General features: G+C 49.1%; 1 protein-coding gene across 4 annotated transcripts; it reads left to right on the top strand.

Moving 5' to 3' along the window:
- Positions 1-3808: 3808 nt before the first annotated feature.
- Positions 3809-18217, top strand: FUS (FUS RNA binding protein). Of its 4 annotated transcripts, none has more exons than XM_073346573.1 (15): positions 3810-3908; positions 5231-5255; positions 6265-6419; positions 7369-7510; positions 7937-8136; positions 8594-8789; positions 10403-10437; positions 11920-11952; positions 12279-12388; positions 13365-13494; positions 14851-14952; positions 15566-15704; positions 15799-15940; positions 16031-16181; positions 16824-18217. In XM_073346573.1, exons 1-15 carry the CDS (start codon positions 3896-3898, stop codon positions 16958-16960), a joined length of 1710 nt encoding a protein of 569 aa, XP_073202674.1. In that variant the 5' UTR covers positions 3810-3895; the 3' UTR covers positions 16961-18217. The 4 variants fall into 4 exon arrangements, with proteins under 4 accessions (XP_073202677.1, XP_073202678.1, XP_073202674.1 ...); XM_073346574.1 differs by having other exon boundaries at positions 3811-3908; positions 15799-15887; positions 16824-17053; XM_073346576.1 differs by lacking the exons at positions 12279-12388; positions 13365-13494 and having other exon boundaries at positions 3809-3908.
- The last annotated feature ends 8786 nt before the right edge of the window (positions 18218-27003 follow it).

The raw sequence follows: 27003 nt of genomic DNA on the forward strand, positions 1-27003 counted from the left end.
GCACATCTCTGTCCAGCCTTGGCTTGTCCAAATTCTTGTTTCCCCAAGGATCCGGAGGCTTTGCATACAGAAAGGGGCTTTTTGAGCTATCATGGCGTTCATGAGCTTCTTTAAACCCAATGACTGATGTCTCACCACACTGTGCAAATGATTGATCATGCTGATTAATTAGCCTAGTAACCGATTAATTAATTAGAGAGACAAGGTGAGTGAGGACCAACTTCTGTTGGTGAGAGAGACAAGCTCCTGATCCTAACAAAGTTCTTCTTCAGGTCTGGGAGAATGAGTTAATTGTCTAAATAACTGCTTTGAACCAGTAAAGGGTCTGGTACTAGCTCCTCTAGGTCAGGCCCTCAGGGTATTTAGGTACCTAATTCCTGCTGAGTTCTGGGCCAAAGTCCCCACTGCCACCCAATCTGTGCAAATGGGGGTGACAGATATTGCAACCACATGCAGTGTCTTTGGGGGCCATGTTGTATTAAGTTCATGGTTTATGTCTCACTGTGGGTCAGGGACTGTATGTGACTCCAGTAGGACACAGCTCCTTCAGGAACAGTGGGATGTGATGCAGGTGAGTTATTTAGGCTGTAAATACCTAAGAATACCCTAAGAATAAAGGTGTGTTGCCTTGGGAGTCTGGTTGATGACCATCACATACTGTTGTAGCCCCTGGAGAAAAGCTAATCTCAAGTGTTAGACCCCAGTCCTGGCCGAGGACTCAGTCACGCTAAGGGTTGTACAAACACAGAAGAGATGACTCCTAACAGCTTTCGTTCCTATATACCAATCCCTGCTGAGCCAGCCAGATGGGGAACCAGGGTCCTAAGAGGGAAAGACTCTTCATCTTCCTTCAACAACGTGCTCTGGGGCCAGATCAGAACAGGAGAGGAAAGGCTGTTTTTTAGGATGTGTTATGTTATGGTTCTCTTAAAATAGGGAAAAATCTGACTCCGTTCTCCCCCACCCAAGGACTGATGTCCTTCCTGCAGCAAATGGAATTACATTCTAAGGCCGCACTAAACTGGGATGATCCTAAAAAAGGAGGATTCTGCCACCCTGCAAGCCACCCAATCTGTTGCCCTGTAGGACATTGGAGTTAACTGGACCTAAATCACATGGGCAATAATGTGCAAAGTCTTGGGTGACTTCTTAAGACTCATAGCTGCGGGTAACCTTATGCTCTCAGATTCTCCTTGGGACAAGAATTGCTTATGAGAGTTCAGGACCTGCCCCTCTCCCAGGGATGGCTTAGTGGAAGAGCTATCAGATTTGAAATACCCAGAAATCCTGCAAACAGCTCTTTATTTTACCAAGATCTTGTCTCCTCCAGCAAAGGTCCCATGATGCTTTTTTCAGAAGAGCAGGGGTTTGCCCTTAGCTCAGCAGGCCAACAGTGGTGGTGGTGTATGTGGCTTGACCACCAGGCTCCACCCCAGAGATGGCTGCACTTTGGCGGAGAAAAGCATAACAAGAACCAAGTGGGTGGAACTGAAGCCAGACAAATTCCAATGAGAAATAACAAGGTGCTAACTTTTAACAATGAGGGTAATTAATCACTGGAACAAACTCCACAAGGGAAGCGTTGGATTCTCCATCTTTTCATGGCTTCAGATCAAGACTAGATGCCTTTCTGGACAAAAAGAAAAGGAGTACTTGTGGCACCTTAGAGACTAACCAATTTATTTGAGCATAAGCTTTCGTGAGCTATAGCTCACTTCATCGGATGCATCGGTGATGTGGAAGGTCAGGCGATTGTTACACCAGGGGAGAAGAGGGAACAAGGGCAAGTCATGGGTCTTGAAAAGGGATCAGGGAGTCAGATGCAGAGAAGAAACTTCTGTATATTATCCTTTCTATTGCAGTAGCACTTAAGCTCATTGTACTAGAAAAAAGTGACTAGAAAAGTGCTATTTACCCTTTCACACAATACAAAAACCAGGGGTCACCCAAAGAACTTAACAGGCAGCAGACGTCATTCAAAGATGAGGAAGTACTTTTTCAAAAAAGTGCTGGATAAATGGAGGATAGGTCCAAATAGCTATTAGCCAAGATGGTCAGGGACACAACTCCATGCTCAGGGCGACCCTAGAACTCTGACTGCCAGAGGCTGGGAGTGGAAGAAAGAGGTGAATCACTCTAAAATTAACCTGTTTTGTACACTTCCTCTGAAGCTCTGGGTACAGGCCATTGTCGGGAGACAGGATACTGGGCAAGACGGACCATGGTCTGATCCAGTATGGAAGCTCTTATGTTCTTATATTAGGCACCAGACAAGCCCAGAACAAAGACAGTTCCTGCTCCAAAGAGCTTGCAATCTAATTTATGACGCACTCTTCAGAGATCTTTTTAATCCTTTTAAACACCCCTCCCCCCAATCAGTGCTGAAATCCAGCTGTTCTAAATTCTGGGCAATCTCTATATTGAGCAATCTGAAGTGGTTAAAATCTCCCTGTCTTTGGAATTGCTCTGGCCTGATTCCACCATTAAAATCAACTCTTACTTTTATTAGCATTAATTCTTTCCTGGTTTGTTATCGGAGGGTGGCTCATTAATAAACGTCCCCACAGAACATCATAGCATGGAAGTACTTCTAGGATTTGAGAAGAAGGTGTAGTAAACAACTGAACTGTTGTTATAAATATTTAGATATGTGGAACTTTGCAAGCCAGGGAATAAAGGTCAGCCTGGGTTCCCACTAAGCTTTATTAAGCAATTGAACTGGCTTGCCATCTGAAATCAAGAGCAAGACTGGAAATGTGAACGCACTGTATGCCAACACATGATTAATCCAGATTAAAACAGCTTTTGGAAATACCATAAACAAAAATGCACAGGATGATTCAGATCCTGGAGAAACAAACACAGATCCACACATAGATTTAGACACAAACATGTACCTATCCATCTATATAAACCCATGTACTCAGTCCTGCATATACACACACATACCGTAGCTCTTATCTAGTGCTTTTTGTCTGTCGATCTATAAGCGCTTTACAGAGAAGTTAATTCCTGGTTTAATTAGGGAAACTGAGGCACGCCAAGGGGCAGTGACTTGCCCAAGATCACGCAGCAGTCCAGTGGCCTAGAACCCAGGAGTCCTGAGTATTGGTCCAGTGCTTTAGCCACTACTCCACACTGCCCTAAAAGCAACACAACTGGACAAATCCACCGTCTTCAACCGACTCAATGAGCTCTTATTGGTATAACAAGTGTTGCCTGCACACAGACCCACAAACCTCTCTCTCTCTGTCACACACACACCCCCCTGCACACAGACCCACAATGCTCTCTCCCCCCCACGCCGCACAAAGAGCTCTCTCCCCCTCTCTCTCACACAGACCCCCATCTCACCCCACAGGCCCACACTGCCCCAAGCACAGACCCTGCACACAGACCTCTCCCTCGCACGCGTCCCGCCACACACAAAGAGACCCCCCAAAAGCCCATCCCCCACGCCCAGAAAACACACACACACGAAAACTGCTTCCCCCCCCCCCACCCGCCACTTTGGTTCCTTCCACCCTGCCCCATGACCTCATTCCTCCTCCCCCGGGTGGCCTGTGCCATTCCCTCCCGAGGGGGGGGGAATGCAGAACAGGGGCTTTTTGTGCACAGCGAAAAGCCCCCCCCCTCCCCCCATGGACAACAACGCGCCCGGCTGCGGGGCGGCCCCGGAGGGGGGGGGGGAGATCCCGCAGCCGCAGCCCCGCGCTGGGGCCGCGCCATCCTCCCCCGGCTGCCGGGGAGTTGGTTCAGGCCGGCGGCAGGGGGTGGGGGAGGGGAGAGTATATGAGGCGCCGGGTGGGGGCGGGACGCTCAGTCCGGCGGCGGCGGCGGCGGCAGCGCGTGGAGGGGACTCGGGGCAGCGGCAGCAGCAGCAGCAGCAGCAGCGATGGCGTCCAACGGTGAGGCGCGGAAGGCTCCGCGGAGCGGGGGGCGGCGGGTTATAGGCTGGGCAAGGGCCGCGCCAGACCCCCCCCCCCCCCGCCCCACGTGCACCTTGGGGGGCTCGGGGCGGGAGCCACCCCCCCCCCCCGTGCGGCGGCGGCGGCCGGGGGGCAAAAGGGGCTGAGGGTGCAGCGCAGTCGCCCCCCCCGGGGGGCGGGGTAAATTACCCCGCGGTAACGGCTCCCGGGCGGGGCGAACGCCGCGTGTCCGTCCGTCCGTCCCCTGCCGAGGGGCTGGGAAGGGGCGTGGGTCGCTCTCGCCATGAGAGCAACCCCTCCCCCCGATGCTGGCGCGGTGGGAGGCCCAGTGCATTATGGGAAAGGGGTGGGTCCCCAGCTCCTCTCCTTGTGGCTGCCGTTTCGTACCTTCTCCGTCCTCGACGCTTTGGGGGCCCTGCCAGCGCCGCCGGTTCTCCCCCCCCCCCCCCCCCCAGTTTTTTTTTTAAACTGCGCCACCAAAGCCCTTGGCCGCCATTTTGTGCGGGGGGGGGGGGTAACCGCTTCCCTTCTGCGCGCGTGAGGCCACGGCGCCTGCGCGCCGGAGGCGGGAGGAGGCGCGCGCGTCGGGTGGCCGGTCAGGGCGCGCGTGGTGGCGGAGAAGAGGAAGGGCGTCGCGCGGAGTAACGCATGCTCGGTTGTGACGATCCGGTGTCTGCGCGCGTCTCTAGGAAAGTGAGGGTGCGCATGCGCGGCAGAGGGGGAGGGTGTCGCCCTGGGCACGCGTGCCCGAGTTGGCGCATGCGTGCTCCCTCTTTTTTTTTTGCCGCAGTCTTTCATCCGGGGACTTTCTCGCTCCGCCTCTCTTGATCGCGTTTGGCGCGCGGCGCGGGTTCATTGGACCTTAACTGCCCAATCAACCATCTCTTCCCCCTCCTTGGCCTTTAAAGGGGCCGCCCAGCGCAGTGTGTGAGCCCCAACTAACCCCCAGTGCCCCCCCCCCGGGGTAAATGCTCCCTGATAGCTCCCCTACGGGGTAAAGGCCCCCCCCCGCCACCCACAGCTGGCTGGGGTGTAAATACACCACCCCCGTCATTTCTGCCTCAGTGCTGTGCTACCCACATCAGGGTGAATCCTGGTGATCCATTCCCACTGCACTTGGGGGGGTTGGGTCGGGGCAGTCCTGCACACACGCAAGGACTGGGGGCTGTAGCAGCCCCCCCTTCCCATCCATGTCAATCTCCCACTCTCCCCTCCTCCCCCCCCCTTATGTCCTCACGGGAGCTGGGCGTTGGTTTGGGATCAGGGCTTTGGTGTCTAATTTGTTCCTTTTCCTCTTGCAGATTACAGCCAGCCGGCCACCCAAAGGTAAACGTCCCCGCTTTTCTATTAAAGTGGGGCAGTATAGATTGGTGTTAGTATCTGGTGCGAAGGACGGGAGAGTTAGATACCCCTGCCCAGCTGTCAGTCTGGGCTCTGCAAAAGGGGGATAATGCTGGCTCATATCACTGGAACACTGGGAGGATTCATCCCAGGAATCTTTTCCCTTCATCCCGCTTTCATTGGTGTCTTACATCAGTGGTACCATCAAGCCCTGGATCAGAGCCATGGGCCTGCATAGCCCAATAACCCAACCCCTCCCTTATGCCCCGGATTAGACCCAGGGGCCTATCTAGCCTGGTATCCATTCTCGTTCCCTGTGGCCTGGATCGGATCAGTACACCTATCGACCCCAGTTCCTGTTTTTCAACGGTGGCTGGCATTAGCTGGTTTAGAGAAGTCCCCCCAATAACGCCCCACTACAGCGGAGTTAAGTAATAACCTGACCATAAAGGGAGCTTCCCTAGACCCCCTTGATTTATAAGCTCTTTGGGGCGGGGACTCTGTATCTAGCACAATATTGCAAAGGGTCATGACTGAGACTGCTAGTTGCCCCATTAGGACTTGAAGCTTTTATATCCCTGCAGGGTACTCTTAAACTCTGGATATTTTTATTGTCCTTAGGAATGTCCAGTTCAGTCACATGCTTTAGGCCCTAACCTGTCATTTTGGATTTTGAGGGTTAATCACTTAATATTTCAAACATGGCAAAAAGCTCTTCTCTACCTGTTGCCCTGTAGGTCAATTGACAAACCCCATCAGTCCCTGCTGTTAAATTCATTGATTTGTGGCTGCTCAGGGCATTCAGGGCTCCTGACTTGTTGTGATTGCTCCCAAATTGCACCACATACGGTGCCATGATGTGTCATGGCAATTTCCCTAGGTATATGGGACCTTTGAAAAACTCTCTAAACTGTTGCAGCCTTAACTGTGGAGCCTTGCTCCCTCTTATCTGGAATATTTAATCTGAAGGGTGTGTCTGATCATTCTCCCTCAGCTATGGGGCCTACCCAGCACCACCGGGACAGGGATACTCTCAGCAAACCAGCCAGCCCTACAGCCAGCAAAGCTACAGCGGTTATGGCCAGTCTGCAGACACCTCAGCATATGGACAAAACAGTTACAGTTCTTCCTATGGCCAGAGCCAAAGCTGTAAGTGCCAGAGTCTCTTGATCCAGCTGCATGGTGCATTCTGGGAGATTTTCTCAACTCAGACTAAAGTGAAGCAGGTTTTCACTGCCAGCAAGTCCAATCACTTTGAGTGCTAAGCATTATTTATCGTGTGACACAAAACCAAGTATTTGCCCTTCAGTCTGCTCTCCAGATGGCCAGTCCATCAAGTAATCAGTTTGTTAATGCAGCTATATTGCTGGTTCAGTCCCTACCCCAGCAACTGTTATAAACCCAGTATAACCTTTCTCTGGTAATTGCCTCGAGGATGTGTACGCTCTTTAGCCCCGGATATCCAGGGTAGTTACTCTGTTGCCAGCTTCCTGAACAGGTCATAGTAGCGCCTTTGTAACACTTTTCACCCCAGCTGCATAGTACAAAATCTGGCTCTTCTGTATCACCTTCCATCCAGCATGGGGGAGACAGTGAGTCTCTGCATCACCTGGTGTATGTACAGGTTAGGAATTGCCTAAAATTTGCTGCACTACTTGGCTTCCTCCCCTAAGCTGTGAATTGTGCATCTGTTAACCAGCTGCTGTATCGCATCCCCAGAGGTACCTGCATTTCAGGGCTGATGGAGGGATTCCCCATACATAGTGGTTTAGGGTGTTAATGCTTATTTCTTACCTAGTGCTTTAGATCAGTAAATCTTGTGTCATTGTCCTGGTCTTACAAATGGGGAAACTGAGGCACAGGGCAGCAAAGAGGCTGCCCAAGGGCACCCAGCAGGCTGGTGGCAGAGCTGGGAATAGAACTTCTCTCCTCAGTCATGATCCAGTACTTGATGCACTAAGCAACACTGCCTTCCCAAAGCAGCTGTGGAGACATGAAGTGTTGATATGTTGGTGCCTCTCAGTTGTTTCAGTGCAGCTCAGGTATAAAAGGGACCCAGCTTCACCATGTTTTAAGGAGCTCTTAACTTTTTTACTAGCTGGCTACAGCACTCAGTCAACACCCCCAGCTTACGGAACAACAGGATATGGCAGCAGCCAGACCTCTCAGACATCTTATGGGCAACCCTCATCCTATCCTAGCTACTCCCAGCCACCGGCAGCCAGCTCAACAACGGGAAGGTACGGCTAAAGAGTCTTAGTCTTCCCATAGATCTCCCTACATGTGTCCCTTCTCCCCTTTCTAGCACCCTGTGTCTGGATCTTAAAGCACTTTGCAGATGCTTCTACATTTAACATCACAACACCTACTGTGAAGTTTTAATCTCATTTTACAGATTGTGGGGGAGGGGACTTGGGCAGAGTCGCAGTCAGTGGCAGAACACCCAGGAGTCTCAGCTCCCCCTTCCCCCTGCTCTAACCCACTAGACCCCACCCCCCTGCTGTAACCTATGAGACTCCCCTCCCAGAGCTGGGGAGAGAACCCAAGACTCAGTCTGGTGCTCTATATGTTGGACCTGGCTATCTCCCTGATCAAGCCAAATACCTGGTGGGTTGAAAAGAGGCTTGATGTGTACGTAAAGGGCAGTGATCTTTTCTAATCCGTAGTTATGGAAGCAGCTCCCAAAGCACAAGCTATGGCCAGCCCCCAAGTGGAGGCTACAGCCAGCAATCCAGCTACAGCAGCCAACCGCAGAGCTCCTATGGGCAGCAGCCTTCTTACAACCCTCCACAAAGCTACGGTCAGCAGAGCCAGTACAGCAGCAGTAGCAGCAGCGGAGGAGGCGGTGGCGGGGGCAGCAGTGGATGTGAGTTGATCTTAATTGTGCTCTGTGTGTCAGGGTTGAAAGCTGGGGAAACTTGGTGTAAGGGGAATCCAAATTTGTGCAGCCTGATAGTGAGCAGTAGTCACTACAGTCCTCAAAGGAGGATTACATGTGTCTGTCTTAAAGCTGATACGTTACCCTTTTTAAAGGGCTATTCATGCAGGCATCTTACTTTTAACCCCATGAGTTTATTTCCTCTCCTCCCCAGCCTGCAGGCTTGGATATTGAGAGACTGTTGCAAGGTTATGCAGCAAGTTGGTGGCAGCTCTGGAGATGCAACCTAGGAATATGAACTCCCAATGCTGCTCTAACCCATTAGACCCTACTTCCCTTCCAGAGCTGTGGATAAACCCAGGAGTCCTGATTCCAGTGCCCCTGCTCTGACCACTGAAATTGTCCTCCTTGTGTAACTTTGAGCCCATGTTCTTCTTCTCCCCAGCCAGCAGCTATGGCCAGGACCAGTCATCCATGAGTGGTGGTGGTGGCGGCGGCGGCAGTGGTGGCTACGGTAGCCAGGATCAGAGCAGCTACGGAGGTGGCCAGCAAGACCGTGGTGGCAGGGGCAGAGGAGGATATGGTCGGGGTGGCTTTGACCGTGGTGGAAGAGGCAGCCGTGGCGGTCGTGGAGGCATGGGGTAGGTGTCTAGATGCTTGTGGTGGGAGAGGGAGTGGGTTGAAATGTTACTGTCTCTAGCACTGTCTGAAATTAACATGTTGGGGAGGGTGTGTTGCCTTATGTAGAAGTTCTTCCTGGATGCATGGGTGGAATGCCATGTCCTCATACTGCATGTGTTAAGGGAGTTGCAATGTTTTATGGGGGGTGGAGATTGAATGGCTATAAAAGCTTTTCTTGTATGTATGGGGCAGAGTCCCACTACTGTCTACCTTAAGAACCAGTGTAGGTTCATATCTACAGTAGACAATTTATGCATGGGGGTAAAATACCCCACTGGTGGTTACTATCAGAGTTGTGTGTCTGACATCAAACATGTGTCTTAACATATGAAATGCACAATGAAAGTTCAGCAAGCACTTGGAATTCATATGCTACCCTGTCTAGGTATATACTGAAGGTTTATAAATATCGCTATTCAAAGGGCGTATAAATCTCTCTACATCAAGGGTTTATTTGCAATTTATCTGGTGCTATAATCTGTTCACCAAAGCACCTGGGTCATCTTGGTAAGAAACAAGGGATGTAAGTCTCCTCAGTCAGAGGAGAAGTTGTGTCTTCTTCCCAACCTGGTTGCTTACAACCTGTGTTGCAAACTTGGTTAACTCTGTGGTCCATCCACACACTGGAGATTTTCCATGGGTTAAAGGATGTATTTGGGCACCCAATTAGCAGCTTCAGCAGCTGTGATCACATTTATATATGACTTGCTTTTGGTTTATCTCACTATATAAACACAGAAAAGCAGTGTCTTAAACTGCCCTGGTGTAACAATCCTCCCTCAGCAGAGGGTTGCTCAGTGGTCTATTAAAAAGAAACGACAGGTTGAGAAACAGTTGTTAAATAATACTGATTGTGAACTCTGTTGATCTGAAGTTTAAATTGTGTTTTTTAGAAAGGTGAGTATTAGGTTGGGGGGGAAATCAAAGTATTGATGTTACTTGTTATCTGCTGTTAACACTACATGTTATCTGTTAACAAACTCTGCGTTTTATGTGCTACAGGTATGAAAGTCAATGAACTTTATCAATTCTCCACCTTCCACATGTTAGCTAAGGGTGAGGAAGGGAGAGAGCTTATGTTAGGTCCAGGCTTAGTGGTCAATCAGTTTATTATGCTATGCTAGGGAACTTGGGTTAGCTTTCAAAGCAAATATTCTACGTATCAATGTTTAGGTGGTATCAACACCAGGGCGGGGGGAATACACTGTACAAATAAGTTGTAACATGCGGTTCGTGGATTCGTACGCACGCTAGGACTGCATCGAGGAGTCAGCATTGTCTCGAGTGTACATCACGACGGCTGAAGTAATAGGAGAAGGTTGGAAGCCAAAGTTGCACTTGTGTTAGATTTGTCCATTCCAATTTTACAAGACAAAAAGGGTGTATTTAAATAAATAAATAAATAAAAAGCCTAAATATGCTGAGGGACAGAACAAGGTTGAAAGGAGCATTCTTTAGGCTTTCAGGAAGAACTGGAAAAAACAAGTGTTGGTCAGGATTTTAAGATCTGGTAGTTTTAGTGAACCTTTTAGCCATGGAAAAAGCTTCATTATCTTCTAACTTATCTCCTCAGCGGTGGTGAGCGTGGTGGCTTCAATAAGTTTGGTGGTAAGTCCAAAGAGTTCAAAACTTGAACCAAAAAAAGTATATATATATTTTCCAGAGACTTGTCTTTCATATGCAGAACCTTTATGCGTTAGGAAAAGCCACCATTTATCAGATATAACCTATGGGAGCACCCTCTGCAGCCCTCTATACCAAATGAGTTCTTGAGATACATATGGTGTCACTTATTTCTACATCCACTGGGCTTCTGCTTTGACCAAAGTTCTTGGTGCCAATACATCTTGGTTGAATGTTTTGCAACAAGACACACACAAAAAAGTGTGCTTTGGGGAATGAAAACAAAAGTGCTACTTCCTAGAAGTGTCTGGTCTGTGTGTGGTTCCTTTTTTAAAAAAACAAAACACACAAGAAGCTTTAAGTGCTGGTGATTTTTTTGGAGTTAAAATGTGGTGATGGAATTGCATGCAATCCTGAGGATAATGATGCAAAGAGTTTACGTACCTTTTTATGGTTACTGGTAAAGAAAATGGGGGACGTCCCCAAAAACTGGAATGAATTTTTGGTCTTGTGTAAACTTCCCTTTGACTACATCACATGGTTTTGTAAGCTTATACCTTAAGAAAGATGGTTTATATTTAAGCTTATATCTTAAGAAGAAAAAAGGTATTTTTGCACTCAAACATACCAAACAAAATGTATCTGAACACTTCCAGGAGAGTTCCCATGGGTTTGCTGAAAAGGGTTTGGCATGAATGATCTCTTGACCAGGTCAATTTAGTTTTAAGAGACCAGTGTTGGGCATATGCTTTTAGGTTCATTAAGATAATTATTGATCTGATCTGGGTGTGATTAAAGGTATAATGGGTGAAATGTCTAAATATAGCAAAAATACTAATATATAAATGGTTTGTATAGGTAAATAATGGTTTAAGTGAAACAAAGCTATATTTATGCAAGGTTAGTTCACTGTAAATGTGTGGCATGGGCTAAAGCCACTATATCGCTGCATAAATCTTAAAGCTTTTAAGTGTGTGGTTATATACTGTGACGCTAACCAGGGTAGCAAGTGGTATGATGCTACAACCTGATGTTACGGAAGGATGTGAATGACAAAGGTGTATAAAAACATGTGGACAAAGATCTCCTTGGGTAGCAGCTCCTTAAATTGTATACGCAAAGGTCTCAATTTAAACAGACCTCAGAAGGTGATGCTAAGCAGAATTAAACATGTGTTAGGAGGGCTTTTGTAGTTGACCTTCCACGTAGAGTTGGAAAGAGGCGTTTTCTGTGTGCAGTATGACATCTGAAAAAGGAGTTGTCACTGGTTTTGCAGCACTGTCTTCGAAGTACCTTAAGTTCTCTGACTTCACAGAATTTTTGCCTTTGGCTAAAGTAAATGTAGGCTCAACATTCAGAGCACATGTACCAACACTGGCCTGCTGTCTTTAATATGTTTAGTATGTGTGGGAGAGGAGTCTGTTTCCACCAACTAACTAGATCTCTCCTTATTTTCATGTGCAAAAGGGCCCCGGGACCAAGGACCGCGCCATGATCCTGGTAGGTGACTGTTCCCAAATAAGTGTGGGTTCACAGTATCAATTACCTCTTGTGTTGTGGGAGTATTTTGTGTTAAATTAGATCAACTTCAGATCATCTCCCTAAGACATAAGCATCATACCCATTTCACAAAAAGAAAAGCTAATTTAGAGCAGCTTAAACTGAAAGTATGCATGAAATTCTCGTGTAGCCGGAGTACCTACTAAGGTGTGGTCTTGTTAAAGAAGCTGTTACACAGCTATTGCTGTAGCATCTACAGCAGGATAATTTTTTCTCAATCTTTGATCCTTGGGTATGAAACTGAGTGACACTCGCTTACTTTGCAGCTTCTGAACAGGATAACTCTGACAACAACACCATTTTCGTCCAGGGACTCGGTGAAAATGTCACCATCGAGTCGGTCGCTGACTACTTCAAGCAAATAGGAATCATTAAGGTACCAGCACAGGGAACTCAATAGTCTGGGTTAGCAAGAACAGCATGGCAAAACAGCACTTCTCTTGTCCCTCTGCGTCTTGCCCTTAACGTACAATCCAAGCACTCTTACTGTGGAGGGAGTTTGGTCTACTAGCTGAGAATGAGTCAGGACTCCTGTATTTCTGGTTCAGGGAAGGGGGATATTGTGGGATAGGGCAGGTGAGATGAGGGCTCAGCACTCCTGCATTAGACTCCCGGTTTTATCACTATAGAACTGGGATATATGCTTCTAATGAGCAAGGTTTAGTTTGTTAAAAAGCTTTGAACGATGGAAGGTACTCAATAAGCAGTATACAGATATTACTAGTACCCTAGACTTGTGCTGTGCCAGTGTGGATCTGACTGATAAAAAGGCAGTCCCTGCTGTGACCATCTTGCAATCCTTGTGACTAAGGCTATGTTTGTCATGGAAGTCAGGAATCCGTGACTTCCCGAGACCTCCCTATTCCATTCTCTACTGCAGCCCCAGGGGCCGAGGGACTGGAGCTGGCAGCCAGCGGGGCCTTAGGAGGGTTCCAGCAACAGCCTCATGTGGCTCCCTACAAGGTCCAGTGACAGGTCACAGCCTCCTGAGGGGACCCTCCTCAGGGTTCTAGCGAGGGCAACTGCCTCATGTGGAGGGAGGGGAACAGGGATGCCTAGGGCGAGCGGGTGTCCTGTTTTCTCTTCGGAAATTGTTTATTGCTTGTGACCTATCCATGACTTTTTTACTAAAAATAACCATGACACAATTTTAGCCTTACTCATGACTTATTGTTGATGGTTTTCAGAGATCCTTTATATGCCAATTTCTCAAATAGTCCCTAGTCTAAAGCAATAGAATATTTCCTTCCATTTTTCAGTCCACCCAATAAGGGAGGTGAACAGGGTGGCCTTCAGCTGTAGGTTACTCCAGAAGCTAAGATCATGAGATGTACCCCTTGTTTGTGTTTCAGACAAACAAGAAAACTGGGCAGCCCATGATTAACCTGTACACAGACCGTGAGACCGGGAAGCTAAAGGGGGAAGCCACAGTGTCTTTTGATGATCCCCCATCTGCCAAGGCAGCTATCGATTGGTTTGATGGTAAGTTGCTTCCATCCAGCTGGGCCAAGGAGCTCCTGAAGAAGCAGCATAAATGGTGGAGCTGGGAGCCAGGACTCCTGGGTTCTGTCCCTGGTTCTGGGATGAGAGTGAGATCTACTCTACTGGATTAGAACAGGGAAGGAGGAGTTCTAATTTTAGTAGTGATCTGTTGCTCAGTCACTTCCCTTCTGAACCTTAGATTTTTCTCTTTGTGAAATGGGGATGATACTTATGTCTTGCATAATACTTGGCTACTGTAGCATCTGATGCTGCAGTCATTTGAGTCAAGGGCAGGGCTTCAGTTAACTTCAGCATGAGTAGGATTCATTCTTCATGCCATGTCTTAAGGCTTGTCTACATTTGGAAATTAATTCAAATTTAAAAGTGGGAAGTGAATTTTAAATGCAGTAGTGGTTCTGGAATAGCTCCATGTGTGGAAAAGCCCTTGGCTGTAGTGCCCTGCTTTGATTCAGAGACACAGGGGTTAAAGCGCTGCTGGTCAGGAATCCTGCTGGTTTGTTTCTCTAGTGGGAAAACAAGTTGCCTTGAAATGAGGTTTTGTTTTTTTTTCCTGTGGGAAGATTTCAGTTCTGCTGGAATTTCGTTTTCCATTGGGGAAAATCCATTTTTAGTTGGGAGGACATTCACCTGCATCAATATGGCAATCACAGTCCTGGGAGTTGCAGTTCAGGTCCTCCTCAGCCCATTCTTGGGCTAGGCTTCCTGGCTGGACGACATCTCCCACAATGCACTGTGGTCTCAAACTAACAAAACACAGCCACAAGAGTTGTGCATTGGAGATGTATCTTTAGCAATTCTAAGCCCAGAAGAGGGACCACTGTGATCTAGTCTGACACCAGGCTAGAGAGCTTCCCCCAAAATAATTCCTGGAGCATGTAGGAAAAACATCCAATCTTGATTTAAAAATGGTCAGTTATGGAAAATCCACCGCAACTCTGGGTAAAGTGTTCCAACCGTTAATTACTCTCACTGTTAAATGTACACCTTATTTCCACGAGGCATCTGAACTGCAGCTCCCTAAAGCGTGCCTGCTGGGACAGATAGTCAAGCCAAGCAGAAACTTCATATTCCTATCTAGCAACATCAAACTGGTTATTTGACTGGTTATTTGAATCAGAACTTCCCAAACTTAAAAAATTGATCCTAAGTTTTCATCCCAAAATGGGACAAATCAAATCCAAATTTCCATCCCAGGATAGGAATTACTTCAAAAAAAAAAAAAAAAAAAATTCAACCAGCTGTGGGTTAAAGTGGGGTGGGAACATTCCTCCAAAGCCAATCATAAAGCTCTGTATGAGGTGAAATTGACATGTCTGGTTTCTTTCCTCCAATTAGGAAAGGAATTTTCTGGCAACCCCATCAAAGTCTCCTTCGCTACCCGGAGGGCGGACTTCAACCGTGGCGGTGGAAATGGACGGGGTGGCAGAGGCCGTGGAGGTATTTAGAAATGTTTGCTCCTGATGGGGATGGGTGCTCCACCCCAACAGGAGAGTGATCTGTTTTTCAGGATCTGGATACTACCAACCAAGTCTAACAGCCATTATAGAGACTGAGCTAAGGCCTAGCCATATAGACTTGTGTTAAGAGCCTCCTTCCCTATCACATGAGCTTGTCTGTGGGTTATAGGTACACAATACACCTATGGGTCAGCCATGATTTTTGTATCCATTTTTCATCTGTGGCATAATCTTATCTGTGTCAGTGCACGCTGGGAAAATCTGCCTCAGCATGTGAGTGACCAGATGTAACAAAACATTTGTGGCAGTGCATTCTGGGATACCCACTGTCCAGGCAGCTCTGCAGCAAGGGAAGCACAGTTAAGGTGTGTGGCTGAGAGTGAAATAAGTCGTGATCTGGTTATAGGAAGTTAACCAGAGGCTGCTAGCAAGAGACGACTGCTGAATCCAACTCTCAGGTGCTGTTGTGGTTGAGCTTGGGGAGTGGCCCGCACAAAGGATCAGCGCTCTGCGGGTTGTGGATGCAGATAAACATGTCCCTTTCAGTGAGGCGGACCCCTTTGATACCTCTCTCTTTCCCCCTCCTTATGTAGGGCCCATGGGTCGTGGTGGATTTGGTGGCGGAGGTGGAGGAGGCAGTGGTAACAGTGGCTCCAGTGGAGGTAACAGAGGTGGCTTCCCCAGTGGAGGCGGTGGCCAGCAGCGCGCAGGGGACTGGAAGTGCCCTAACCCGTAAGTAGAGGCTCTGGCAAGTGGGGGAACCAAGGGTTAAAACTCTTGGGTTTACCTGACACTAATGCCTCTCCTCAAATACTGCATCTTCCAGGACCTGTGAGAACATGAATTTCTCATGGCGTAATGAGTGCAACCAGTGCAAGGCACCAAAGCCCGATGGGCCCGGAGGACCACACATGGGTAACTTACACCATTCTTTCTCCTGCCCACCAGCAGGGGGCAGGCCTCCATGGGTGGGTGCGATTGTGTATGCTCCGAATGATATTGCCTCGGCGGTATTCTTGGCACCAGTCTCACTCCTGTGCGTGTTTTTCCCTCTGCAGGAGGAGGATTTGGGGAAGAGCGCCGCGGAGGCAGAGGTGGTTATGACCGTGGCGGCTTCCGAGGAGGCCGAGGTGGTGATCGGGGTGGCTTCCGAGGAGGCAGAGGCGGAGATCGGGGCGGTGGATTTGGGCCAGGAAAGATGGATAACAGGTAAGCAGATTGGCACAGAAAGGGCATGATGTGATCATCTGTCATGGGTTTTACTCCTGGTTCTGTACAGCTGCAAGTGTGACTCACGGTCTGCAAAAACCTGCCTACTGGTGACGATCTCAACCCAGTCAGCTAATCCAAAAGATAGTTGGGGGCGTGGCTTGATCAGTCTACAGGCACACAATTCTGTGGTTGGCAGCTGAAGCCAGACAAGTTCAGACCCGGGGTTATTTGTTTAAATTGTGAAAGTAACTAACCATTGGCTCAACTTACAAGGGTGGTTCTGATGGATTCTCTGTCACTTGGGTCTTTAAATCAAGCCTGGTGCCTCTCAAATGTCATCTGTAGCTCTGCCACACATCATGGGCTGGATGCCAGCATCGCTGGGTGAGATTCTGGCCTGTGTTGTACTGGATGGTCAGATGAGAGGATCATAATGCCCAATTCATCTTATGTTAAGGTCAGAAGGGATCAAGTCACTTCTCCTCTTGTAAAATGTGGATAATGCCACAACATCTAAAACAGTTATTGACTTGTTTCTGTTTATAAGCATCACTCAGCTGCTTGTGGGTGAAGCTTAAAATACTTCCTTTATTCTGGCCCACGCCAGTCAGTCCTAATCCTTCCCCTTTCTCTCCACAGGGGTGACCACAGACAAGACCGCCGTGAGAGACCCTATTAAGACTGTGTACAAATTCCCAGACCATGTGACTTACACTTTTTTATTTTGTATGTCAGACTTTGTGCTGCAGACTGTAAAGCTCGTTCCATTTGTGTAAAACTTTGTATTGCCCTCTCAATTTTACCTTTTTTTTTTCTTCCCCCTGTATCTGGAAGAATCCCCTACATTAAAAAAAAAACCCATTGTTTTAGTTGCCGTGTGTAGCTTTCTTGGGGCCAGGGCTTCAATAAAGGCAACTTCAGTTTATACCAGAAAGCTGGGGTCACTGTACTGGAATGCCCCAATGCTAGCCATGGGTGTTTTAATATACATAAATACATTATGCTATGAACAGTATTACCATGTAATTGAGCAGACGTATGCAGAGAGAGGCATCATGAGCTGTGGTTTAAATGCCAAATTCTTGATTTACCCTTGTGCATTAACATTTGAGTTTTCATCTTTACCTGAAGCACCATCCTCCAGCATAGGAGTGTTCAGCTTAGTAGGGACATTGTCAATGTGTGAGCCCTCTGATCAGTGTCTACATGGAAAGTTTGCTTGCTGAGGTTTTTGGGGGGGCGCAGGGAATGGATGGTAAACAACTTGTTTCTGGGTTTTTGTGCTACCCCATGGAAAGTGTGGTAGCTGCAGAATTAGAGAGCTATATTCTCTAAAGATCTGATACAAATAAGATGTGTATATACATCTTCATGCAAACTACAGGGATATCCATTGACGCACAACCTTGAATGTGTTAGACACAGATATGTAAAAGTACCACCTCATGCACCAAATGTCTATTTTGTTCATGCATAATTAGTAGAACTATTAAATTCCAATAGATACTCAAATTATGTACACATCTATGCAATCCTATTGCAGACTAGAGAGTTGCACAGGTGAAACTGACCAAAGTTGTTAGTTTGCAAAATGTTATTCCTTGGCCTAAGGGACAAGAGAATTTTTTTTTTTTCCTTGTTAGGGTGAATTTGGAGCTAGTCTGTGGTGATGAGCCACACAACTAGGTGAACAAAAAGCATCCCTGTTTTTCTAGAATCGGAGTTTGTAAGCTAAACCCACCCAAGCAAGGATGTGACCAGCAGTAGTTAAAGCTTATCCAGGGTGTTGCTCATACAATCACAGACAGCATTGTTGTCCACCTGCACAAAAATGGGAGCATGGGTAAAAAGGTGGACACACATCTGTGTCTGGGACTGGTAAACTTCTCCCGGGGAAGTGCTGTTGTAGAAAACTTCAAGGGAGCAAATTTTCTAGGTCAATATTTCTTATGGTTGGAGCTGCAGTGTGTATGAATGTAATAAACTTTAACTTAAACATGCTGAATAAAAAACAACCACAGGTTATAAATGTGTATCACTGTTCATATGTTTCTTGATTTCAGTTAGGAGCTGCATGGCTTTTTAAGCAAGGCAATAGTTCCTTGTGCTCAGCTGTAAGAAACCGCAAAATGAAACGTGTCGGATGTAGGGAGATGTTGCATGATTTTTAAAATCACAGCTCTGGGCTGTGAAATAACTGCAAAGGGATGGTGTAAAGGAAGAGCTTTACTTCATGAACATGTAAAAAAATTTCAATGAACTTTAGGGGTTGTAGGAAGTAAGGAGACCATGAAACTTGAGGCAGGAGGTCTCTTTCCAAACTTCATTATACTAACATCTGCCTGTATGGAACCACTGCGGCTGTTCTCACAGGAACAGGATGGATTGTTTTGGGAGTCTGGTCCTATTGCAAAAGCTTTACATAGCCCAGTCGGTGCTGCTGGCAGGAATATCGTTCCAGGGTGAAAGCATCATCTGATTTGCAGTGGAATCCAACTTGAAAAATATTTGCAGGTGCAATCTGAGTTGAAGTGTAGGCCAGAGTCCCAGGTAGCAACAAAAGTCATTGTGGAACGGAGTTGCTCTTGTTGAAATTAGAGTGCATGTGAGCTGAGAGTATTGCAATACACCAGTTGTGGCTGTGTTACTGGCCCTAAACCACTTGTGATAGAGGATCGAGAGTGGTCTCTTTCTAGACTGATGCCATGGTGTGATTGATGGGGGGAGCTCAGCAGTAGTGGCTAGATGCGTCTGTGATGGGGAATGCATATAAGGTTCTACGTAGACCATTTACTGTCATACGAACAACTTCTCTTTTTGGAGGGGGATGTTTGCCTCTAACCTTTTGAACCCTAAATAATTTTTAGGTGACAAATCTGTGGAAGTGTCCTGATCGAGGTTTATAAATTTGTTTCAAAAATCCAACTATGTGTAAACAGTAATAATTCATCAAGACCAGCTGGCCTTCATCCAGGAGTTTTGAAGGCACTCAAATATGGAATTGCAGCACCGCTAACTGGGGTATGTAACGCGCTACCAGCAAACTGGAGGATAGCCAATACAATGTTTTTGTTTGAATGCTTGCACATGTCCCTTCCACTGTGTGCCCCAGGCTCAGTTGCTGGAAATGTCCCTCGGTGGTACTAGTGGGGTTGGGTGTGGCACCCCTGGGTGCTGTGTGAGCAGAGCACCATTATAAAGAGCCCAGCTGGTGCCATGGCTCCTCAGTTCCTTCTTACTGCCCCCGACTACCAAATTTATGGCAGTGACTGCTCTCCTTGCTCGGCCAAGCTGGTCTTCGTTTTTCATTTCTTCATATTGTGTATAGTTTAGTTGGCGCTTCTCCATCAACGGAGTTCTGTCCGCTGCCTTTGCTGAGGCATGCCTCACTCACAGGGCTTCAAGGCCCTGTGTCTCCTGCAACAAGGCTCTGCCTTTGGGCAACCTGCACTGGAGTTGCCTAAACTGCTTGGGTAAGGCTCACATGGACAATCCCTGTCAGATCGGCCATGAGTTGAAACCTACAAAGGACAGGGAGGCCAGGTTAAAGTGCCTATTGACGGAGGTAGCGCTCAGACCTTCTCTGAGCTGAGATGGTCGGACTTGGCACCAAATACCTCACCGTCAGGGCAGAGCACTCCTCCCGCTGTATGGGAGTCCTGGCATTGTGTGCCATGGCTGATGCCGAGAAAGATGCTAATGGCCAGGGAGGGATGCTGTCCAACTTTGAAGAAGGTTAGACGGGCAGTAGAGCTGAGTGCAACCACTATTAGGCCACTCTTCTGCTTCAGCATTGCAGGCTGGCACACCTTGACTACAGCCCATTCTCAGGCACTGTTGAGTCTGGTCCCAAATGAGCCATCTGCCCTGGAGGGACAGCGGAGCACCAGGGTCGTCCACTCCAGAGATGTTTCCTGCAGCCAGAGACCTGCTGGCACTTCTTGTGGCACCGTTGCTGGCAGTACAAGTCAGCGGTGCCAGTGAACAGGAGGGAACATATCCCCAGTTGCCATCCAGTTCTGGCCCCCCGCTACCATCTAGAGGACCTGGTGTGGTGCAAGCCTCCCGGCTCTGCTCTCTGGCACCGGTAGGAACCACACCCCCATGGTCCCTGGAGAAAAGCTCATCTGATTCAGAGGATGGGTCATACTTCTCTTGTTCAAGGAGTCACCCTCGTTATCCCTCCCGTCATCCTTACCCCGCCATGTGCCCCGAGTGCTGGGCCTAGCAGTCAATGGCTTATGCTAATGCAATGGCCCTTTTGGAACCCATGGGGGTTTTCCCCTGATGCCAGGGCCCCATCTGAGATGCTTTTACTCAGTGGCCCCTGAGAGAAGGGCACCTCTGTCCCACCGGGCAGCGCCTGACCTGGACTCTGGAACAGAGCCCAGTTCTGAGCTTCAGGACCCGCATCTGTGGAATCCCACTGGTGCAGAATGAGAGGAGGGTGGTGCAGGCCACCTCCTCCTCCCTGGACAAGGCAGTGACCGGGCCGCACATGTCGCTTCAACACAACGATAAGGTCCAACAGGAGCTACTGAAGACGGTGACCTCAAACTTAGGCTTGCAGTCAAAGAGGTAGTGAAAGAATCCTCTCACGGCCTGGTCAACATCCTGGCCGCAGTGGGCCCATCTAAAATGGCTCTATCTCTCAATGAGGCCATTATGGACTCTGTGAAAGCCCTATGGCAAACTTCCGCCTCCCTTCCCCCCAACATCAAAAAGAGCCAAGAGGAAGCACCTGGTGCCTGCCCAAGATTATGAGTACTCTCAGCCCGCCCCACTCTCCAGGTCCCTGGTGGTCTCTGCGGCCAATGAAAGGGAGGGGCAGGGCCTATGAGAGCGACTCTCATAGCAAAAGACCCCAAGAAACTGGGCCTTTTCAGTAGAAAGGTTTATTCGACTGGGGGACTACAGCTCAGGCTCACCAACCAGCAGGGGTTGCTGGGCAGATACGACTTCAACATGTGGGACTCCATGTGGAAGTTCAGAGATTGGCTTCCCCAAGAGTCCAGGCAGGTGTTCTCCTCACTGGTGGAGGAGGGGAAGGCCATAGCCAGGACCTCCTTGCTGGCAGCCCTGGATGTGGCGGACTCGGCTACCAGGTCCATGGCCTCCTCAGGGGCCGTACCTAGGAGATCACAGGTACAGTCTCCCGGTGGAGGTCCAGCAATTGGTTTCTTACTGCTGCAAGTGCCCATTACGCAGACAAAGCGACACCGCCTCCCCGACATTGCATAGAGCCACGGTCGATGTAGTTTGACACATTGCTAGTGTAGACACTGCATAAGTTATGTTGACTCAAACTGTCCTCCAGCAGCTCTCCCACAAGGCCCCACGCTGACCGCTCTGGTCACCACTGTGAACTCCACTGGCTGAAAGCCCCTCCTTCCCCTTTAAAGCCCTGGGAAGTTTTAAAATTCCTTTTCCAGGTTACCTGGCTTGGTGAGCACACCAGCAGCTCTCTGTTGTTTAGTGCAACCGCCCAGCTGACCATGTCTGGAGCCCGTGTAGCCAGCGTGGTCCTGCCCAGAGCAGACAGGAGGTATTGGATCTCCCAGGCCTGTGGGGAGAAGTGGCTACGCAGGCCCAGCTCCAAACCAGCTGTAGAAATGTTGACATCTATGAGCAGATTGCTCAGGGGATGCAGGAGAAGGGGTACGACAGGGACCAGCAGCAGTGCTGCATGAAGCCAAGGAGCTGTGGCAGGCAGACCAGAAGGCCGGGGAAGCCATTGAGTGATCTGCGTGCCGAGCCGGTGACCTGCCACTTTCCCAAAGAGCTGCACGCCATCCTCGGTAGAGACCCCACCACTGCCCCTAACAGCACGGCAGATACCTCTGCAGAACCGAGTCACAAGCCCCTGCTGTGAACGGCGAGGAGGAGGTGGTGGATAAGAAATGGAGTATGGGGGATGGGCAACTGGGGATCCAGCTGTGCAGCCAGCCCCAGCACCTGGTTTTGACACCTCTGCAATCCAGCCAGTGGAGCACAGGCGAGCCTCACGCAGGGAACGGAACTTGGGGTAAGTGTGTAGATTAATTTTCCATTATTGGGATGCCCCTTCCCCCGGTAAAGGAACAGGACACAATCTTTTGACTTTTCATTCATTTTACTTGTGCTAGACAAGGTTGTGGTCCAGGGCTGCTGTCTGCTTTTCCTTCGTCTCCAGAGTTAGGCGTGAGGGCGTGCGGAGCAGTTTGCTTACGTACACAGGGATGACCCTGGAACCGTCCTGAGAGATCGCACTGGATCTTCCATGGAGGTACTCTGCAACCCTCGGCCCCACGTTTCCGCGGAAGGCTGCCTTATTTCTTCCTCCATGGTAGGAGACTTTCCAACGCCAGGCCGCGATAACTTCAGCAGGCACCATTGCACCACACGGACTAGCAGCATACAGGCCTGGGCAGAATCAGCTGTACGCTCTCTGCCTCTGTTACCCTCAGGAGCGAGAGATCAGCTCAAGTCACCGTCGCCTGTCGAAAACGGTGCCAGTGTTCGATGCCAGTGCCCTACGCTACTAGAACCATGCACATGAGCAATTCCTGCCTCATTTCCCCTGCTGCCATGGCTGGTGCAGTGACCGGCGCCATGCACAAATAATCCCACACAGGAATGAGAATGTAGTGCGGACAGGGGAACAAGGGGAGTGAGTTCAGCATCTTAAGTTTCACTTTCTGTAGCGCGTGCGCTGACCGTGCTACCTGGGTGTGACGTTGCAGCCTTCTGGGTCTCCCCCTCCACGCCAGATGAGGAGGAGAAAGAAGGGGACTTGGGGTGATGTGTTCCAGGAGATCCAGCAAACCAGTGCGGCATCAGACCATGAGCAGCCTGGAGGATGAACCGTGTGGACAGGAGAAAGGCCCAGGAGTCCCAGCAGGAAAAGGAGAGGGAGATGCACCAGGACATAATAGGGCCTCTCTGGCAGCAAACACAGATGCTGCAGACTCTGGTGGACCTGCCGATTCAACAATCCTGGGCTTGCCTCCCTCTGCAGCCCACTGAGACCTCAAGATCAGGACCTCCCTATTCCTAATCAGTCGACCCCAGGGACTATTAAAGACAGTCACAGCTTCACATACATGGGCCTGTGAAAGCCACGGTGGTTGAATGGATAGCTGAAATGGACCTGAATGTTCTTTCCCAGCATAAGTTCTGTCCTCTTGTTAAGTGTGGTTATATACTGGGACGCTAACTAGGGTAGCAAGTGGTATGATGCTACAACCTGATGTTACTGAAGGATGTGAATGACAAAGGTGTATAAAAATGTGTTTTATTAAGTTTTTAATGTATTTGTTTTAAAATTGCATGTTTGGTGGTGGTTGGGGTGTTTTGGGGTTTTTTTGCACTAATTTTGTTAAAATAAAATTCTGTTACTTGGAACATCTTCATTAGTGCAACACATATGCTACTGAGTGCTCAGCCATTCTGAAGGCGACCAATTACCTATAAGTGGATGTCACACAACTCACACGAACAAGACTGATAGTTGTAATGACAGTGTTATATCTCTGCACATACAGCAATCACCATGTGACTCCTACCAGGCCACAGAAGAGCAGGGCCAGGTAGAGCATGTTACAACAAACACCATACTGCCCTGGCTCACTGTTTAAAATGGTTTTTCAAAGCCTCCCTGAGCAGTATAGCTCTGTATTGAGCTATTCCAATAGCCCTTGTATCTGGCTGTTCAAATTCAGCAGACGGCTGCTCCACCTCCGACCCAGTGGAAATGTTTCCCTCTTTCCTTCACGTACGTTATGTGGGACATAGCAGACAGCTATAACCACTAGGATATTTTTCTTACTGAGGTCCAATCTTGTGCGTAAACAATGCCAGCGACCCTTCAAACAACCAAAAGCATATTCAACTGTCATTCTGTACCTACTGAACCGGTAGTTGAATCATTCCTTGCTGCTGTTGACGTGGTCCCTGTATGGCCAGGGAATCAAGGGGTTGGCTGTGTCCCCCAGGGTCACGATTGGCCTGTCCACATTCTCAATGGTAATCTACTGATTGGGAATGAAAGTCCCTACCTGCCGCTTTCAGAATAATCCTGTGAGTTTAAAGATGTGAGCGTCCTGCACCTTTTCTGACCAGCCCACACTGATGTCACTGAAGCATCCCTGGGGATCCACCAAAGGAGGCGATTAATGGCCCGGCACACTTGCCCTACAACGGCCCCTGCAGTGGATTTCCTGACTCCAGATTGATTCCTGACCAGCCAGTAGCAATCCAGCACTGCAAGTTTCCACCATTCAATCGCCACACACTTCTCCTCTGTCAGTACAGGTCTCATTGTGGGGTCGCTGCTCTGGAGGGCAGCTATGCACACGGATCCAGGAATGTGGCCTTGCACATCTGAAATTTCTGCAGCCACTGCCAGTCATCCCAAGCCCACACTGTGATGCAATCCCACCACCCAGTGTTTGTTTCTCAGGCCCAGAACCAGTGCTCCACCATCTGCAGCCGCTCTGGGAATGCCACCAACCACCTTAAATTGGTTGTCCCTACGTCCCACAGCAAACCGTCTTCCAAGGAATCGTCATGTTCCCCACTAGTTCAGTTCTTCCTGTGGCTCCGCAGATACACCAGGATCATGCACCCTGTGCTTGCAACACCCGTGAGAATAGTGCCGAGCTCCAGGTTTCTGTCAGAGTTGGTGGACAAGCACTCCTGGTGAGTACGCGCACCACCGACACCAGGAGCCAGGTGCGGGGACAGTGTGCCGACGTACCTGAGTCGACATAAGTTTTTAGTGGAGACGTGGCCTAAATTTCCGAGTGCCAGAAGCTGGGACTGGACGACAGGGGATGGATCACTCTACATTGCCCTGTTCTGTTTATTCCCTCTGAAGCATCTGGCACTGGCCACTGTCAGAAGACAAGATACTGGGCTAGATGGATCATTGGTCTGACCCAGTGTGGCCATTCTTATGGATGATGGTTGCAAATAGGCTGTTCCATGGAATGAGGAGGGTGCATGGAGGGATTGGAGAGGGAGGAGCTTGAGTAGTGGCAAAGGCTGTGTGAGTTGGGAGCGGGGAGCCCAGGACTGGGTAGCATGGGGGCGCTGGGATTGAGGAGCACTGGCAGATTTTGCAGGGGAAGGGGGTAGCTGAGGGCTGGGATAGTAGGTTGTTGCTTGCTAAGCCCCTGTTCCACCCCACTGTACTCCACTGGGCTGGAGATAGAACCCAGGAGTCCTGACTGACAGCCCCCTCCCACGTCAGTTTTTGACATTTACTCCTGAGCTACTATCTCTCTCTCTCTCTCCCACACACTCCCCCACCGGGACCTTGTTTTTTCTCCCCTCCCCTTCCCTGCCGATGGGAGGCTTTGGCCTGCCAGGGTGGAGGAGCCTGGCTCCAGGTGGGCATCAATAGCTCCAGCTGCTTCTAGCCAGCCGGAGGAGCGGCTCAGGAAGTTGGGTGCACTTCATAAATGGGAGCTAAGGCAGTGGAGCAGGGGGAAACCTCACATCCCTCTGCTGAACTGCCTGGAGGGGTGTCACCCATCTCTGAGTGCCCGTTGATCACTCCTTCCCCCTGCTGCCACCGTTCTTCCCTGCCTTAACCTCCCCTTATCCCTTACAGCAATGCTGACTTTTAAATAACCACCATTAGGTTTCAGAGTTAACATAATTTGTCTAAATGGGACAATTTGCTGCCTCTCACTCATGGCTTCACATTTCTGCTCAGGCTGCACTAATACACCTGGAACACTCCTCTTCACCCCTCTCCACACACACACTGCCCGCCTACCCTGTCCCTGAACCCACCTGCCTCTGAGTTGTAGTCCTGGTTGGTTTCAGGCTGTGTCAGTTGCGAGCAGAGGCCTTGGAGTTGGATTTTATTTTAGGAAGCACCACCTGGTGCCTTAGTCTCTGCCCTTACTTACAAGGAGTAAAGTGTTATTCAGCTTGAAACTTTAAAGCTCATCATTAGTTTTCAAAGTTAACAATGCTATTCAGATGAGCTGGGGTGGTTCACACCTGGTAGATAATTGGCTCAGGCTCTCTGCAGACTCAGGCAGCCACTGCTACAATGGTTACGTTTTCCATTTGGAGGGCGGGAGACATAATTTTGTAACAAAGGAAAGCTGAGATTCTGGAGCACAATTCCGCAGGGCTGTGACTTACCCACGTACACAGAGGGACCTGCTTGTAGGACAAATGAAGAAGGCCAGCGACATGCTTTAAGTGACCAATATACTCAAGGGCCAGCAGGGGGCAGCATGACAGAAAAGATGGATGGGAGGGTGCTGTGTGCTTCTAGGCTGTCTCATACTCACAGGCCAGAAGCGACCATCATGATCTAGTCTGTTCTCCTGCACACTGCAGGCCACAGAACCTTACCCCCCACCCCTGCTCAGTCCCGCTCCTAAGCTCTGAAGTCCTCAAATCATGGTTTAAAGACTTCAAATTACAAAGAATTCACCATTTGCACGAGTTTAAAACTGCAGTGGAAGGCGAAAACCCCCAGAGTCTCTGGCCATCTGACCTGGGGGGGGGATAATTTTTTTGGCTGCGTGTCTGGATGGCTCAAGGAAATGGGATGTTGAGATATGGAGGCACTGTTTTCCACTCCCTGTTCTTGTGTTATGTCTGTTTTTAACTCCTCGTCCTCAACAGGGACCTGGGCCTTTCTCCTCTAGGGGGCACCAGCTTCAATCCAGATCCAAGGCCCCACGGGGCCTTGCCCGTCTAAGCCGCTAAATCTAAGGTGACTCCATATTTTCAACGTGCTTCTGTCTGAAATGTGCTCAGCGCCCGGTGAGCTGTCCCCATGCGGCGCAGCTGTTCCCCAGATGTCTCACCC

This window comes from Lepidochelys kempii, chromosome 6 (assembly GCF_965140265.1).
Source record: "Lepidochelys kempii isolate rLepKem1 chromosome 6, rLepKem1.hap2, whole genome shotgun sequence".
In the NCBI taxonomy this organism is placed as follows: domain Eukaryota; kingdom Metazoa; phylum Chordata; order Testudines; family Cheloniidae; genus Lepidochelys; species Lepidochelys kempii.